This window comes from Astyanax mexicanus, chromosome 1 (genome assembly GCF_023375975.1).
Source record: "Astyanax mexicanus isolate ESR-SI-001 chromosome 1, AstMex3_surface, whole genome shotgun sequence".
Lineage (NCBI taxonomy): Eukaryota > Metazoa > Chordata > Actinopteri > Characiformes > Acestrorhamphidae > Astyanax > Astyanax mexicanus.
Window position 1 is genome coordinate 72,089,106 of NC_064408.1, and position 19,086 is coordinate 72,108,191.

The following is a 19,086-nucleotide window of genomic DNA, read 5'->3' on the forward strand; positions in this document are numbered from 1 at the left end:
GGCAACCACAGCTGCCAGTATTTTACCGTAAATTTTACATTTTTTTCTCAGTGATTATATAGTAATATGCTGTTTTTTAATATTACAATCTATTACCATTGCCATGTCAGTTTTTTAATTTATGGTAATTCAATGTTTATTCTACAACAATAAGCTAGTTCTTGCTTTACGGTTTATTTCTGTTGCCATTTCACAGTTTTTCACTGTAATTTTCACGGACATTTTTTACAGTATTCAATGGTGAAAAGAATATTATTCATGACAAATAAATGTAGAAATTACAGTTTTAGCCGTTATCCAAATAATATGGAAATTTATTAATGGCTTGTGTATTTAACAGTAAAAAAAAATATTAATCACAAAAAATGAATGTAGAAATTACGGTTTTGGCTGTTATCTAAATAATACGGAAATGTAATACTGGCTTGTATATTTTACAGTAAAAAAATGTATTATTCACAAAAAAATAATGTAGAAATTACGGTTTTACCAGTTATCCAAAAATACGGAAAATTTCTGTTATAAACACAGTGCAAGAGAATTTTACGTTGAAATAATGTATTTTTTCCAGAGAAAATGTGTAAAAATTAGTGTATTGGATGATATATGAATTTACGGTATTTTGTTGTTACCGAAACAGTATTTAGCCTTTTTAGCGTTTACAGTCTTTTACTGTCATGGTTTGACAGTTTTTCACCGTAAATTCTATGGACAAATCTTGTGATTGTGTTAGACTACCCAAACTTCCCAACTCCATCATGATAAAAAACCTGTTTGGTCTTATTTGCAGACCAAAATAACTTTTTGGATTCTTTCAGACATGTCTGAAACAATTGATTACCTTCAATGTAAGACATGTCTAGTTGAATACAGAAGTTAACATATATATTGCAACAAGACACATATGCATGTTTTTTCACTGTCTATAATGAAATCAGATTAAAATTTCCAGTTTTAGGTAAATTAGGATTACTAAAATTATTTATATTGAATATACAGAATAATGAGAGAAAGAGAATTTCTAGGCATTTTTATTACTTTCTGCAAAGTCAAAAGTTTACATACACTAAGATAGCAATGCCTTTAAACTATTTGGGACAGCCCATATGATGATGTCATGTCTTTGGAAGTTTCTGATAGGTTTATTGGGAATATCTGACCATCACACCGCTCAGGAACTCAGGAAGGAGATGGGTTCTGTGTCCCAGAGATGAACTGAAGTGCTTTGGTCTGAAATGTGCGTTTCAACCCCAGAACAAAAGCAAAAGAGCTTGTGAAGATGCTGCTGAAGCTGGTAAGAGTGTATCATTACTCACAGTGAAACATAGAGTACTGGGCTGAAAGGCCAGGTAAAAGAAATTACTCTAAAAGAAACAAAGAAAACCAGAGAAACAAGAAAAAAGTTCACATAGGAACAAATACCTACATTTTTGAAGACATGTCCTGTGACCTAACAAAACTTAAATTAATCTATTTGTCCAAAATGACCATCATTATGTTTGGAGAAAAAAAGGGAGAAGCTTGCAAGCTTGTGAGAATACCATCTCAACTGTGAAACATGGGGGTGACAGCATCATGTTGTGGGGTTGTTTTGCTGCAGGAGGGACTGGTGCACTTCCAAAAATAGATGGCAAAAATGGCATCATGAGAAAATAACTTTATATAGCAAATCTGAAGCAAGATCTTGAGACATCAGTGAGGAAGTTAAAGCTTGAGTGCGAATGGGTCTTCCGAATGGACAATGACCCGAAGCAAACAGCCACACTGATTACAAAGTGGCTTAAAGATAAGAAAGTCAATGATTTGGAGTGGTCATCACAAAGTTCATCACAAAGTTCACCAGAGGAATGAAATCAAATTTCTGCCTACTATTGTGAGAAGCTTGTAAAAGGATATTCAAAACGTTTGACCCAATACATCATACAGTTTATTGGCAATGGTACCAAATACTAATGAACCTCATTATGTAAATTTTTGACTTTGCAGAAAGTAATAAAAATGCTTTAAAATTTGTCTCTCTCATTATTCTGGCATTTGGCAAATATATAAAGAATTTTGCTAATCCTAATTGACCTAAAACAGGAAAGGTTTATTCTGATTTCATTCTGATTTTATGTCAGATAGTGAAAAATGTAAACATCTGGTTTTAACTGTATCGCGTTGAACATGAATGTAAATATAAGCACCTGAAAGATATATGTTGTCCCCCGCTGAGATGACGCTGAAGAACTCTCGGTCGTAGAAAGGCAGGCTGGCGAGAGGGTACCACTTGCTGTTCTGAGGGTTGTAGCAGGTGACCGCCGTGAGGGAGCGCTGATTCATGCCGATGGCCTGTCGACCTCCGACCAGCACGATCACCTCTGCTACTCCTGCAGGTTGGAGCACAGACAGAAGCATGTGATGATGCTGCTGAGCAGATTAAACAGCACTGAGCATTAGGAGATAATGGTGCGCTGATGGAAGGCACTGCTTCATTAGCTCCACTGATTAACTAAACTGTGTTGAACGGAGCCACAATACAGCAAGAATATCAATACAGCAGGTGACATCCAAATACCTCAGTCAGTACGAAAGACACGAATTAAAGTTGAGATAAAGTAAACTTCTGAGAGCGCACCGCATTAAAAAAAGCTGTTTTTCAGAGATAACCTAGATGAGCAGGCCGGCAGTGTGTGTAGCGAAGAGTGTAACTGAATTATCAGAGCTTAACTAAACTCATAACCATCTGTTCAGCTGCACGCCCTCCAGTGATTCAGAACCGCCAACAGGTTGGACTGAACCCGCTCACATAAAATGCATTACTTCACCATGTGAGCTCATCCGAGACTCGGCCTTCCACTGTCCCGGAAAGGTCAGAGGAACTATATTTTTAGTGGATGTTAAAAAGGCACTTTAAAGGAGAACAGATGAACAGCAGGGAATTAAAAACACTGCGAGCAGGATCAGACGCTAATGAGAGATCGGTGGCAAAATGCCGATGAAACTGAAAACCAACAAAAAAACAAAATAAAATAAACACTATAAAATTCTACTATACTCCCATGAGGAGAGTTTAAATAAATATTTGAATAGTCACATACTGCAAATAAACCACTACTTTTATTAAACTATTATTATATTCTATATGTATTCTAATATTAGTATTTTTACTGAGCAAATTTAAACATATTGCTCAGATAAAGAGCTTTTAAATCTCTTTTATATTGTCACAGGTGCTTAAAACTTTAGCATTTTTTTTTTTAGTAAAAAATGTGCAAAACAAAAAATAAATGTTGTATTCCAACTAAAAATCTGACAATAACAATGGCTTTATGGATATTCAGATCAAAAAACAAAAATATTCTGTTCCAAATTGTTATGCAGAACGTATATTTAAAATGCTTCAGTGGGACATGCTGGACAAACAGAAACCTACACTGCCTGGCAAAAAAAAAGTTGTCACCAAAAAAAAAAAAAAAAAACCTCGCACACCATGTTATTTAGTTGGACCATCTTTAGCTTTGATTTTGGCACACTTTCACCGTGGCATTGTTTCAATAAGCTTCTGCAATGTTACAAGATTTATTTAAATCTAGTGTTGCATTAATTTTTCACCAAGATCTTTCAGCATTGATGATGGTAGAGATTGACCGCTCCATCACATCCCAAAGATTCTCAATGAGGTTAAGATCTGGACTCTGTGGTGAACAATCCATGTGTGAAAGTGATGATCTCATGCTCCCTGAATCACTCTTTCACAATTCCAGCACCATGAATCCTGACATTGTTATCTTGGAACATGTCCGTGATCATCAGGGAAGAATAAATCTATATTTTATATTCAGTATATTCAGGTAGTCAGCTGACCTCTTTCTTTCAGCACATACTGTTGCTGAACCTAGACCTGACCAACTGCGGCAACAATCCAACATCATTTACTTACTTAAATCCAGGTGATATTTTTTTTTTTGGCCAGGCCGTGTGCATTAAAAATATGTTGTGGTTCATTTCACAAATTGCAGCACTCAACAACACCAGGTTGGTCTTGGGATATTTGTCAAAATTAGTGCAATTCAATCAAAGCTTTAATACCTATCCCTTGACTCTATTGTTCCATATTTTCTTCACTTTTATTATATGGCTTTATTACACCCCTAACAACAGCTTACAAATCTTGTGACATTGTGACGTTGCAGAAGCTTATTGAAACAATGCCACAGTGTATGTGTGCTGCAATCAGAGCTAAATGTGATCCAATGAAATATTAGAGTGTGTGAGTGTTTTTTTTTTTTTTGGTCAGGCAGTGTATTATAAAAATGTAAGCTACATAATACACTTCATAAGGTGTGTAAAAACAGCCTTATTATTACCACTGAGGACACTGTAGCTGCTTGTGGCTGATAAGGCAGTCTGCAATGCTGAGGTAGATGATTTGAGTAAATCATATTCACATTCATTGATGAAAAATTCAGACTCATTTCTTAAAGACTCGTCTGTGGACAATCCTTTACAACAACAACAACAAAAATATATATTTTTTTATGGTGGGGAAATAAAGAACTCACTCCCACCAAGTGGTTTCAGCTACAAGAGTACTTGAGTTCACTGTGAGAGAGAAAATACAGCAGCAGTTAGGAAGACCTCCTGCCATATGTGATCACCTGTACAGGTTCACCATCAAGCCACCCAACAGAGCAGAGCTTTGTTTCAGCAGTGGAGGTGAGTGGAAGAGAAGAGAGAGAGAGAGAGAGAGAGAGAGAGAGAGAGAGAGAGAGTCTGTGCGAGGTGCAGACATTCCTGCACTGCCTGTAACCGCTGGCTCATCTTTCAGAATCAATACTTCCCCTGCGCTCCCCTGACAACAGCAACCCGGCTGATCCATGAGCTCCTCTCTCTTCCAGCATTGCTCTTATAAACACTGTCATCTTTTTCTCTCCTTCTCTTTCACTAAATCTCTCCAGAGCAGCTAAAACACAACAAGACTGAAAAAAATAGAAATGCTTTAAAATAAAAAGAGAGAGAGAGAAGAAGTGAGACTGAAATAGAGAGGCAAATAGAGATGGAGGGAGAGATGGAGGGAAAGAGAGAAGAGAGAGAGAGAGAGAGAGAGAGAGAGAGAGAGAGAGAGAGAGAAAAAGCACCACAGGGAGCTTTTGTCATACCTGGATGTGAGATTGGATGGGAAATGGGAGGAGCTGTCTCAGTCTATGGTGCAGAAGGTTTAAAAAAATGTGGCAAAACCGGTGCTGCCTATTACCAGGATTGATCTTTCCGCTACTTAAGAGACAGTGGAGTGGATTCTTTATCTGCATGACTAGTTTATTTTCTCTCAGCTACTGACACGGCAATAATAGCTGCTCTGCTTTATTTTATTTCCAGAGGTTCAATAAAATAAACAAGACTGTATTTTGAATCACTGTTCCTATGTGTACAGCATACACTACACCACAGTATATGATTAGAATTAAACTCATAGAATTCATTCATACTTAGCCCTGCCTGCTGTACTGTAACCAGGTACAGTTGCAAGAAAAAGTATGTGAACCCTTTGGAATTCCTTGGATTTCTACATAAAATGGGTGATTAAAAGTGTTCTGATTTTCACCTAAGTCACAACAATAGACAAACACTATTGTCTTCTTAAACTAATACCACACAAAATTCTATGTTTGCATAGTTTTACTGAACCCAACATGCTAACATTCACAGTGAGGGGTGGAAAAAGTATGTGAACCCCTAGGCTAATGACATTTTTAAGAGCTAATTGGAACCAGGATGTGATGAGATTGGATGTTTTGGTTAAAGCTGCCCGGCCCTATAAATCACACACACCAGTTTTAAGTTTGCTGTTCTTAAAAAGCAATGCTTGATGTGAATCGTGCCTCGCACAAAAAAGAGCTCTCAGAAGACCTACATTCAAGAATTGTTGACTTGCATGAAGCTAGAAAGGGTTACAAAAGTTTCTCTAAAAGTATTGATGTTCATGTGTCCACAGTAAAACATAGGCATGGTCATCCTGTAAAGATGACTGCAAGAGCACAGCGCAGAATAATCAATGAGGTGAGGAAGAATCCTAGCGTGTCAGCTGAAGACTTACAGAAATCTCTGGCACATGCTTACATTTTTGTTGACAAATCTACAATAAGTAACATTAAACATGAATTGAGTTTATGGAGGGACACCACAGAGAAGCTACTGAAGCCAAAAAAAAAACACATTGCTGCACCTTTGAAGTTTGCAAAAGAGCACCTGGATGTTCCACAGCAGTACTGGCAACATTTGTGTGGACAGATGAAACCAAAATTGAGTTGTTTGGAAGGAACATACAAAGCTATGAGTGGAGAAAAAAAAATGCACAGCACACCATCATCAAAACCTAATCCCAACTGTGAAACATGGTGGAGGGGGGCATCATGGTTTGGGGCTGCTTTGCTGCATCGGGGCCTGGACGAATAGCCAGCTTCAATGGAAAAATGAATTCCCAAGTTTCGGAGACATATTGCAGGAAACCTTAAGACCATCTGTCCGCTGTCAGTTTTACATACAGATTCACGTTCTTTCAAAAACTCTATACTCTACAGATTTCAGACTGAGATACACTAACATTTCCATATACCATGGATAGTAACTGACTTACAACATATACACACATACAATCATTACCATCCACTGTACTGTCCACTGTGGGTGGTAATTCCTTCCATGACATTTTCCAAGTGCATCGAGGAATGTTAAACGTCCACATAACTTCAGAAATGGAATCAATCTGGCCATTATCAGTCCTTGCTCATGCCTTGTCATGAACATGTTGACCATCACTCAAACTCACTCACAACATAACACCTCACAACTTATACAGGTTAGGCATTCCCAAGCCATCCCCTGAGGTAAACATACTTCTAACCCATGTCAGTGAACATAGTCAACACAATATTATCGTTTAAATGTTTGAATCTGGTAAAACATGGATGTGAAACATAAAGAACAAAAGGTGTGACGATTCCACAACAGTACAACACAGCCTCTCATTACCATTACCATTAGCAGTGCTTTAAATAACTGCACAAACAACACAGCCACACTGAGTAAAGAACACAGAGAAACCACTGGGGAGATGCTGTACGAGAGAGCCGACTCAAAATCAACAGCAGCGTGCCTGGCCTCTGCTATTGTCAGCTGAATCTTTCTTTTCTACTCCTTCCATTAACACTGAAACACAGTGATTTCCTCCAGCTTCAGAGGATTTTGAAGAAATGAAACAATGATTGGCTCTAATAACCTTTTTGGGCCAAAATAATATGCTAATGCTGGTGTTCCATGCCGACAAGTTCACGAGACAAGTCTGTAATGAGAAGTATAAATTATTATGATTTAGCAGTCATTTAGAGCTAAAGAAAGTTTCCCTCTTGATTTGGTAAACATTCGTCTCATTTTTCTCTCGTTGCTGACACACAAATCCTCGCCTAATCTCTAAGGGTCCTCCCGAGATCATCCAAATTAATATGATGACTAATCAGCAGCATTTGTCTAATCATCATGGATCATCTAATATTAGATCATTTAAAATTTCAAATTGATCAAATACATTTACTTACTTACAGTAGTTAAAGCTGTAGATATATTAAAGCAGACAGACAGTTTCAGGCAGGAAGGAATCCTATTTTTTGGGAGCCAACTGAACCAACTGTTAAGCTTGGTGGTGGTATAATTGTGCTCTGGAGCTGGTTTGCTACTGGTACTGGGACAATGCATAAAGCAGATAAAACAGTGAAGAAGGAGGATGTAAGCATACCCTTACCAATATGCAATTGTACCCAAACTAAGGTACAATTACATAGTCCAACAGGACAGTGACCCCAAACAAAGTTTCATTAATTAATTAGTGCTTAATTATCCAACCAGAAATCGACAATAACACTTGGATACTTGGAAATGTTAGGTGAGCTTCTATGAGGTATTTATAATTGACCATTCGATTAAAGTGATAGCAAATCACCTAGTGGCTTGTTGAGGGGTACCAAAAACTCCTGGTTAAGGTGCAACCCTTGAAGTGTAAGGCCTAATCCCATTTCACCTCTTGGCCCTACCTCTTGTTTTTGAGTGTAACCCTTCCCCTTGGAACAGAGTTACAAGGAAAAGAGGTTGAAATCTTCCCCTCTAAGAATTGGGACCACCTGTCAAGCATTCAGTACGTCATCAGGAGAGCTAAAGTTCAGTAACCTAGCTGCTGCTGCTGGATTACTGGTTAATTTTATGGCTTTATTGTTTTTCTGTCTTCAGAAAATGAGAAGGTGGTGCAGAAATTAATGATCATTGTCCTTAATTTCTTAATACCTCTGTGAAGGGGAGCTAAAATTGTCTTTGATTAGCTTTTATTTTTTAGATTTTATCTTATTTTTCCTTTTCGCCTTAAATGCTGCAGCCCCTGCCATCTGCTGCACCATTTAAGGTGGAATGGGAAAGTTAGATAAGCTAGCTAGCTACTGATACAAACTACTTGCAATCTTTTTTTAAATGCTTGTTATGAAGAATACATACAGATATATGCCCTATCTCTTCAAACTAACAGGAATCGGGAGGGTCAAGAGTTGAAATGGGATTGGGCCAACTGCTCTGTTGATGTCTAAAAAAAACCCCAAATTCTAACATTTATTGTACGATTTATTTTATTCTACCACATAAAAAGAATGGTTTAAAAAAATCACTGAAAGACTGAGTTATTCCCTCAGCATTTATGTCCCTGACAGTGAGTGCAAAATATCATCCACAAAATCATCTTTAGCTTTAGCAAAGCTGTATAAAGACAAATGTTTCAGAAGATATGATTTGTAGCTTTTGCGACACCCAACCTTGAATGTAGTAATACCTTAAGATACCTTAAGTAATACCTGTGCAAAGGCTATGAGTCATGGCTTTCGGCACCTGCTACATTCATGCCGATATTCTCTTATTTGATTATTCTCTCAGGTTAGCATTAGGGATTTGACATGTCGCCTCAAATGACTGTATCTCACAGTTTTTCCCAAACAGACGTTCTGTTCTCGTCTGGATCAAGCCGGCAGCGACTCTGCACCCCTGTATTTCTACACCGCTGAGTCTGAACCCCCTGTAGGCCGTGCAGACAGAAAATAAGAGCAGGGGAAGATGGTGAGAGCAGCCGATGGGAGATGTGCTAAGGTCTCCAGCAGGAGCTCAGGTAGGAACACCTGTCAATCTCGGCGCTTAGCTGAGGCGGAGGTGGAACGCTGCACTAAATACCGCAATCTCTCTACTTCTTTTCTTTCTCTTTCTCTCCAGGTTCCTCGGCGGGTATCTCCTCCAGCGCTGCACAGCTGTGGGAGACGGCACCTTTGACAGGTAAGCGTCTCCTCAGATGCCGCATTCTCCCTCGTCCCCGCACCATCCGGCAATAACAGCATCCTCTTCCACCCCACTTCCTCCTAATGAGCCTATCCGTGGCACTGGATCAGCACCTGCCACCGGTAAATAAAGCCTTCCCAGCCAGAAGACAGGACAAAGCCAGGTAGCTCTCACCCCCCTCTCAGTTAAAGAGCAGTAATGATAGCATCTGGAGCAGAGAAGAGCAGTACATCTCTCTCTCTCTCTCTCTCTCTCTCTCTCTCTCTCTCTCTCTCTCTCTGCAGTCAGTCTCTCTCTTCTACTGCCTTGTCATATGACCCTCTTCTGAGCAGGGACCACTGTTGCCCCAGAGCAGCCTTCACCTTGATCTAGTGTGGTGCTCACTGACACTGGATGGTTTTTTTTCTGTTGTTGAGTCACACAGTCTCATACTCCCTTTGTGCAGCAGCAGCAGCAGCCCTGTGTCTGTTCATTAGGGACCACCAGTCACTGCCCATAGCCTGCTGGTGTAAACGGGTCTAAAACTGTCCCAGCTGGAGGAAATCTAAATTAATTTTGCATCTGCTCATCAGGAAGCGTCCCTAGACGGCTGACAGGAAATGAAAAGGTTTCATCCGAAGCAACAACTGTGGAAATAGGGTTGTACGATACGGACAAGGAATCTGAGACAAAAGTGCGGCAACACTTTTGGATATCCTTATATATTGATCTGAAACACAATAAATTAAAAGTTCAGATTTGATTAACCTTCCCAAAGGTTGTTCAGGCCTTGGCTTGATCCACATTTTACAGGATAAGGAGTAATTTGGTGTATGTGTGTTCCCAATGGACCTCTAGATCTGAGCCAGATGCAATTTGAGTTAGCTGTTATTCACCATGTTATTGCAGCTTTTATTATGGGGTTACACTGTTATAAAGTTACATTGCCCAGTGTTTCATTAATTTTTCACTGAGATCTTGCAGCATTGATGATGGTAGAGTCTGACCACTGCACAAAGTCTTCTCCAGCACATCCCAAAGATTCTCAATGAGGTTAAGATCTGGACTCTGTGGTGGACTCCAATCCATGTGTGAAAATGATGATCTCATGCTCCCTGAATCACTCTTTCACAATTCCAGACCCATGAATCCTGACATTATCATCTTGGAATATACTCGTGTCATCAGGGAAGAAAAAATCCACTGATGGAATAACCTGGTCTATATTCAGTATATTCAGGTAGTCAGCTGACCTCATTCTTTCGGCACATACTGTTGCTGAACCTAAACCTGACCAAGTGCAGCAACAATCCAACATCATTTACTTACTTAAATCAAGGTGGAGACTTTTTTGGCCTGGTAGTGTATAGCGCAATAATTATAAAAATATATCTACTTCTTTGCGATTATCATACAGCCATATATATAAACTGCATAATTTACTCAATACACATGGTCCAAGTGGTCCAGGAGACCAAGGCACTGCCCCAATGATCTGAGGATCACTGATTCAAATCCTGGATCACGCTGATTTGCCATCAACCCTCTCTGGGTGGGTAGATGGCGCTCTCTCCTCGTCACTCATCACTAGTGTGACGCTGGTCACCAAGTGTCCTCCAAACACCCTAGCTCCCTAGTGAGAGTCCAGACAGAGACTTAACATGTGTAGAAAGAGGCAGGTGCTAGTCTTCACTCTCTTAGTGTTGAAGGCATTACTAGTGATAAGGGGAGTTTATATATGAATGGGGACTGGGTAATGGGCCTTCCAAATTGGGTTAAAAATGGGATAAAATTAAGCAATAATACACAAGAGGGAGTGCTATGAAAAGCCTGCAGCCTTGCGCCTACGACTGCAGCACAGCAGTGATAATATTACACATTATAGCACGAACGTCGAGTGTATTATTTTGACTATACCACAGTTCCATTATCGCTGTTTATTTGACAAGATTTTTAGTAAAAAGGAAGAGAAATTACGATCTGTTTGGTTATAAAAACTGCAAGTTAAAATAGTTCTATAGCTTCTCTGTTTGTAGCTGCACTGTTTGGTTTGTAAGCGCTGCATCATTGCTAGGTTACCTGTATGTGGCGGAGTAAGACATGGAGAGTTTCGGTTACAGTGCATTACCGGCTGATATCGGCACTCATAGAACACCTCTCAGTCAATCACATTGCAGTACTAACTGTGGTATAATTTAAAATAATAAAATAATTTGTACAATATAATACAATTCCCTACTGCCAAAACTAACATATCAAACCTTTTTGGCACTAATTTGCCTTTAGAAAGTACTTGAAAATGATGAAAATGATAATGCACAACTTGAATTTGACATTTCCACCCATGACTGCACTTTTAAACTACCACAAAAAGTGGTAATTTAAGTTTAAGTTTTAATTTATATATATATATATATATATATATATATATATATATATATATATATATATATATATATATATATATATATATATCATTTTGAACAAGTTTAACAACAGATGTTGTCACAAAGATGTTGTACCGAGGTCCAGGTCCCAAGTTGACAAGTCAATGGTAACAGTGGCAAGGAGAACTCCCTCTGGCAACCCCACAGGGGAAAGACCCAGCGAGTGAAACAAGTGCATGATGAAAACAGGGCTGTGCTTCTTGGTTGCTGTAAAGACTCTGCATCCCTTTTCAAGCCTGGCACAAGGAGTGCCACCCTTTCTTTAGTTTTGTATCCCACCTGAGGCAGAATGTCCCAGTGCCAGGAGGACATGATTCCAGTGACACTCAACAAGACATGATACACTAGGTGCAGTTTTAGTGTGTGTAGCTGTACTCTGCTGTATATGCCAGAGCTCTGCTCTGGTGGACAGAACAAAAAAATGACATGCAGCAGTGGGTCACAGTTAGAAAATCACTGCCATAGTTTTATGCACTTAATGACATTAATCCACAGTTTATAGACAGAGGAGACAGGAGGTTTACACCTTTAAAAGGGGTACATCATACTACAATGATGTGTTGATTTTTGGTGAGTTTTCATGCAGAACTACAGTAGAATACTGCTGTAAATCTAATAGAACAAGGTGTTTAATACATTGTGTAAATTTGGTCTGGTTAGGTTTGGCTTCACACTTAAGCTTAGTAAGCAGCTTAATCCTTTAACAGGCCAGCATTTTTGTCAATTTTCTGCCTGGTATTACACACCTAAATCTTGAAGATTTATATTTTAAGCATTACATAAAAAAATGTCATGTTTGATAATAAATGTCAATACAAATTCTAATTCTAATTTAAATGATTACAATTTTAAAATTAAATTAATTAAAATTAAAATTTAAGTAAATCTGCAGATTTAAAAATATAATAAATAAAATCATAAAATTGGCTCTTTCCTAAAATTCATTTTAAAATCAATAATTTCCTGAAAACAAATTAAACAGTTCATGTCCTCCAAACCTTTCATTTTGTTATAGTTGTCTAGGTTTATTTATTAAAGTCTATTTTCAAACCTGTAGAATTTGGGTTGATTTCTGTTACTGATCTGGAATTATGAAGTGGAGTAGAGAGTAAACAGGCAGCTTCTCCAAGTGTCCTGTATGAGATTGTAAATTACTCAAATTTTCAGAATGTAAAATAGTTGTTTTACTGCCGAGAAAAAGTATCATCTACACTTGTAGCCTATATACATTTTAAGGCCTGTAAATGGGTTAAAAAACGTATTGTTTAAAGCAGCATAAAGACAACACTCTCTCAACATTGCCTATGTGTGCTGTGTGTCTCTAGTCCTGGCACTGATTGGTTGGGAGGATGTTAGTTGTCAGTTAGGCGAGTTGCCTTTCCAGGTGTTGTGTCAAATTCAGCTTCTCTGCATTAATTTAACTCCTCTTCATGTGCATGTGCTTCAGGCAGACAAATGAGTCTAAGTGTTCATACTCATGCTGCTGCGTGACGTGCACGCCAACGGGAGACAGATTTAGGCACAACACTGGTTGTTTTTCTTCTTCTATTGTTTAACTTGCTCAGACCCTGCGTCCATTGCAATGGACAGCACGTGTTTTCTTTTATGTTTTGTTGCATATAATGCTAATTAAAGCCTATTGTCCATTAAAATACAACATTAAAAAAGCCAGTGGCATTAGGGCATAGCAGCACTAGAGCCAACAAAGTTGCAAAGTAAGAGCTATTTTTTTTTTACTAATTTTATGTGATTTAGAACACTTATCATGTTAAATGTTGCTGTTTATGGGTTATGCATGAAGTAAAAAGATCAATATCAAATGAAAAAATGGTTAAACACATGTATATATTTATATATCAGAATATTATGGCTGCACTGCATATGCATATTGAGTAATTGGAACTAATGCTCACTCCCTTGTGTGAATCTGTTTTGTGGTTTTTCAGTGCATGACTTTTCAGTACAACCGACTCAAAGCTGGCCTTTAAGAATAGATAGCGGTGTTCTCTTACATCTCTCTGACTTTATGCTTTACTCCATCTGCCTCCTTCCCTGCCCTGTCCCTGTGAGCCTGCAGTGGGCTAATGTGGCATGAAGAATAGCGGGGATCTCCTGCTGGGCACAAGGCTGCTCCAGGGCCAGCATGCTGAGGTCAGTGCCAGGGGAGCGCCCACTCACACACACCTGCAGGTCAAGCACACACTGCGGGGAGCCCGACAAAGCCCATAGCACATGGGGAGCCAAACAGCACTCAGACATAGTTTAATTCCTAGAAAATAAGTCTTTGCTTATATAAGGAGCTCAGCTTTTGAACAATAGAGAATGTATTTGTTTTGTTCTGTATATACACTGTTTGAATGAGAGGTTACATTTCTCTTAATGACAGAGTAAAATTAAATTGATATTGGCTTTTAGTAGCTTTTTTACTTTTTCTAGATACACAGTACACAGATATCTAGGTACACAACGTGTACAAAACTATTGGAACACCTGCACATTCCTTGTTTCTTCTAAATTCTGAAATGCTGAAATTCTTTTCATCTCTAGAGTGTATCTTTTTATCTCTACTATCGTTAAAAGGCTAGGTTTTGGAGAATTGCTGTGAGACTTTGGTTGCATTTAAAAGACAAGAGCATTAGTATGTAAGTCAGTATGTTGGATGATCACCACTCCACCTCATCCACAACTTATTCCGAATGTACTCGATGAAGCAACATCATTCCAGAGAACACAGTTCAAATGCTCCACAGCTCAATGCATCGGGTCATGACTGGCATTAGGCATAGTGCCAACTGATTCATGTTTATCTGTCCTATTCTAAACCCCTAAAATTGTTAATTTTTTATCAAATAAGTGTTCTTCACGATTAAAAAGTGGAAGTCAGGTGTGTTCAGGGAAATGTCTGGTGTATTGCTATCTTGGCAACAGAAAACAGGTGCACCACTGATTAGAACCTAGGTAACAGTGAACTGCCAAACATTCATTGCTATCTTGGCAACGTGCACGCGTGCACCCCTGCTCATTACACACACAAGAACATGCAGCAGACCCATGCACAGACCCAACTATTACATCGACAATAAACAGAATACAGAATAAAATAACATTGCTGTTCTCATAAATATTTCCTCTGCTGAGACACACAGAAGCACTGTGCCATTAAAATAGCAATGCGCAAAAGTCAGAACAAGTGACCCACCGATTTAATTACTGGTTTATTTAATGCTATGCCTAAAACACTCCTGTGACTAATTAAGAGAATTAGTTTATGCCCTTTTGCATGTTTCATGCCGCACAGGAAGTACTTTTTGCATCCTTATGATACCAAACACACACTGGCACGCCCTAAACTAAGCTACATAGGTCGCCTATAAATATAATAATATAGCGCCCTATTTCTTTAACATGAACCACAGTATTTATTTATTTTTTGTGTGGGTGTGTGTGTAATGCAGTATTCAGTATGTCCAGCACACAGATGGAAAGCAATCATCAGGTGAAGCTACACAGAGAAAATGGTCAGGAATTGTACTGACAGATCTCCTACAAGAAGAACTAATCTAGCAAAAAAAAAAAAAAAACTTCGCAAATGAAATTCTATTATGAACTGGAATGCATGAACTGCCAGTGCTGAAACAAAGGACGGAGAAAAGGGCTAAAATTGTGTACGGATTGGAAAAATTCTACTGTGAAAAACTGACAGTTATGTGTGAAATGTACCTTATTACTCCTTGTGCACGTAAGAGTTGGCTGATGAAGAGGCCATAGGCAGCTATTGGGATTCAATTGGGATTCAATCCTTTATCAGCGAGAAAGAGCGACTAATTAAAACAGGCTGGTCACAGTGCTGCAGGAGGAAACCAGTGACCAGTCAACGCCACAAGTTATTACACATCTAAATCAATTAGACACAAGCACATATTGCAAAATGCTGCCCTCCAGTCCTTATCACGAGTGGAGTGGAGATAACAGCAGTTACAGAAATGAGATGTGCTTTGAGGTAAAAGAAGGTCACATTAAGTAGTAATTGAACCCAAACAATGCTGGATGTCTATTTCAGCTATGTGACCTTCTAACGACGACCTTGGTTGGATGAGCTATTCTATGGCTGAGATATGGCAGCTGTGCATTACTAAGGAAGTCATTGTGGTGATACTGTGGGCGAAGAAAGAGAGTGAAAGAGAGAGAGAGAGAGAGAGAGAGAGAGAGAGAGAGAGAGAGAGAGAGAGAAAGACTACATAAGCACACAGAAAATGTATGGGGTATGGAGCTCATTAAGCCTAGCTATAGACTATGAAGCATTTTCAATAAAAAAATATAGCCATTAAAAAAGTAATTAAGCCCATTAAAAAAGCTAAACTGGAGTCCTGAAGGCTGTGTCCTCAGTTCAGCTGTAGACACTGCTTAGTCCCGTCGTGACAAACCAGCCCTACAGATACATGAGTCACTTTATGAGCCACTCATGGCCAGAGGTGAGGGGAGAGTCCTGAGACTGAGTTCCTAGAAAGTCAGCCTTCATTCAGCTCTTATTGTATTTAATTAGGCAGAACTGAACTGCCCTGACTGAACTGGTCAGAACTTCAGAACTCATGTTCATGATCAGCGTACAGAACTTCCACTGCAGGAGAACCATTTACTGCAGTAGAAGTCTTGCCAGCATTCTGTGAAAAAAATCCAATTAGATTTTAAACATGAGTCAGCTCACTTTAAATTACTAACTAATAAAACTTTCTAAAAAAAAAAAAAGGACCACAATCTTAAAGGCTCAAAAACTTATTTATTTAGTATAGGTGTTATAGATTTCTGTTATATGATAATACCATAATATTAATTCACATAATTTTAATGATGAGGTTATCTTTTTAATACATATTAATCTATAAAAGATATGATTTTTAATTATTGTATATATTATGTACTCATATGAAAAAGTTTGGGCACCCCTATTAATCTTAATCATTTTCAGTTCTAAATATTTGGGTGCTTGCAACAGCCATTTCAGTTTGATATATCTAATAACTGATGGACACAGTATTTATTTCAGGATTGAAATGAGGTTTATTGTACTAACAGAAAATGTGCAATATGCATTAAACCAATATTTGACCGGTGCAAAAGTATGGGCATCCTTATCATTTTATTGATTTGAATACTCCTAACTACTTTTTACTGACTTACTGAAGCACACAATTGGTTTGGTAACCTCACTGAGCTTTGAACTTCATAGCCAGGTGTTTCCAATCATGAGAAAAGGTATTTAAGGTGGCCAATTGCAAGTTGTTCTCCTATTTGAATCTCTTCTGAAGAGTGGCATCATGGGCTCATCAAAACAACTCTCAAATGATCTGAAAACAAAGATTGTTCAACATAGTTGTTCAGGGGAAGGATACAAAAAGTTGTCTCAGAGATTTAACCTGTCAGTTTCCACTGTGAGGAACATAGTAAGGAAATGGAAGACCACAGGGACAGTTCTTGTTAAGCTCAGAAGTGGCAGGACAAGAAAAATATCAGAAAGGCAGAGAAGAAGAATGGTGAGAACAGTGAAGCATCATCTTGCTGCAGATGGTGTCACTGTGCATCGGTCAACAACATAGTGCACTTTGCACAAGGAGAAGCTGAATGGGAGAGTGATGGGAAAGAAGCCATTTCTGCAAGCACGCCACAAACAGAGTCGCCTGAGGTATGCAAAACCTTTCTTCTTCTATGTGTGTGTGTGTGTGTGTGTGTGTGTGTGTAAGCTTAATACAAATATGGCACCAGAGAAGTTTTCTGCTTTGCTGTCATACTGACAATAAAGCTGAATTGAAGTGAATCAAACATATGTATGATGTGTGGCTGTGTGCCTGTGTTTTCCTCACAGAGGAGAAGAGGTGAGGGGTGAGAGAAAGAGAGAGAGAGAGTGAGAGAGAGAGAGAGAAGAAAGTGCTAGTGCCCTGTTGAACCCTCCCTCTTGCTGTCACTCAGGGGACGTCTGGCAGTTAGCTACAGGTCTGTGAGAGTGTGCCTTGTGCTTCACTGAGAGGACACACACACACACACACACACACTGCCCATACGTAGCCGAAGTAAGAAATGTTGCATGGATGACATCACAGAGCATCGCTCTCTGTCTTTTCATACATTAGACTTATCTTACTGGCTCAGGTTGCGTACAGGCAGAGATACGTTTCACTGCGTGTATGTATGTGTCTGCTTTCTCTGCTTCTTTCCTCATTTCCTCTGCACCTCTTTTACACATTTCTACTTCTGCTCTCTTTATCTCTATGGTTTCTTCTCCGCAGTGGGTTTTCCAACATTCACATTCCTAAATATAAGCAATATATTTGTTTCTGTGTGGATGTGGAGAATAAGTTGGTTTACTAAAAAAAAAGACAGTGATGCAACCAGATTTTGTGAATAACTGATGACATATGATGAGATAATGTTTGGCATTAGGTTCAAAAAGAACTTTTATTTATGTTGATGTTCCCACCCAGGGCTATAGCGATGGCAAAGTTGGAGAATTATTTCAGCTCCCAGTACATGGGCAGCTGACCCCTTTGCCGAAAATTGGATCTGGATTTCATTTTCCAACTTAAGCTTTCTTACTGACCAATTCCTTACCAACTTAAACTTCTTTGATACTGACTTATCCTGCTTTCCTACTGACACCCATTTTTTACCAACTTAAACTGCTTTGTTACTGACTTAAACTGATTTCTTACCGACTTAAAGTACTTTCATACTAAGTTAAATCAGTTTCTTACTGACTTTGTTATTGACTTAAATACATTTTTATTGACTTTTTCTTAAATTTGCACTTAATTTGCATAAAGGACACAATTTACACATGCATTTCTGGACAAGTGAAGAGAAATAGAACCGTCACAGAAAGTGAAAAAAGTAATATGGCAGGATTTTACACAAACATGAAAAATATATGAAAAAAACTCTTTTATGGAGTTCTTGGTAGACTTGTCCTGCCTGCTTCACCAAAAGTGTACTGAGGTCAAAGTCCATATATTTAATAATATATATATTTGTATTTTATTCCATTTTTTTACTAGAACTCCCCCTTTCACTAGTAATGCCCCCAACACAAAGAGGATGAAGACTAACACATGCCTCCTCCCATACACGTGAAGCTGACTCCGCCTCTTTTTCAACTGCCACTGATGCTACATTACTGGGTAGTCAGCACTCTTGGAGGAAAGCGCAGCGACTTGGCTCCAATACATCAGCTCACAGATGCCTTGAGAGTGATGTGTGGGTAGAGAGCGCCATCTATCCACCCAGAGAGAGCATGACCAATTGTGCTCTCTCAGACTCTGGCTGCTGATGG

The 19,086-nt window shown here is 38.8% G+C and overlaps 1 protein-coding gene across 2 annotated transcripts in view; it reads right to left on the reverse strand.

Annotated features, from left to right (window-relative positions):
* The window catches only part of LOC103024968 (kelch-like protein 29), a 323,277-nt gene that overhangs the window by 40,363 nt on the left and 263,828 nt on the right, over window positions 1-19,086 (reverse strand). For both annotated transcript variants that reach the window (XM_007229706.3, XM_049482708.1), the window contains one exon: window positions 2,187-2,369. In XM_007229706.3, the coding sequence (XP_007229768.2) occupies window positions 2,187-2,369 (183 nt within the window). The remainder of the gene's footprint in view (window positions 1-2,186; window positions 2,370-19,086) is intronic.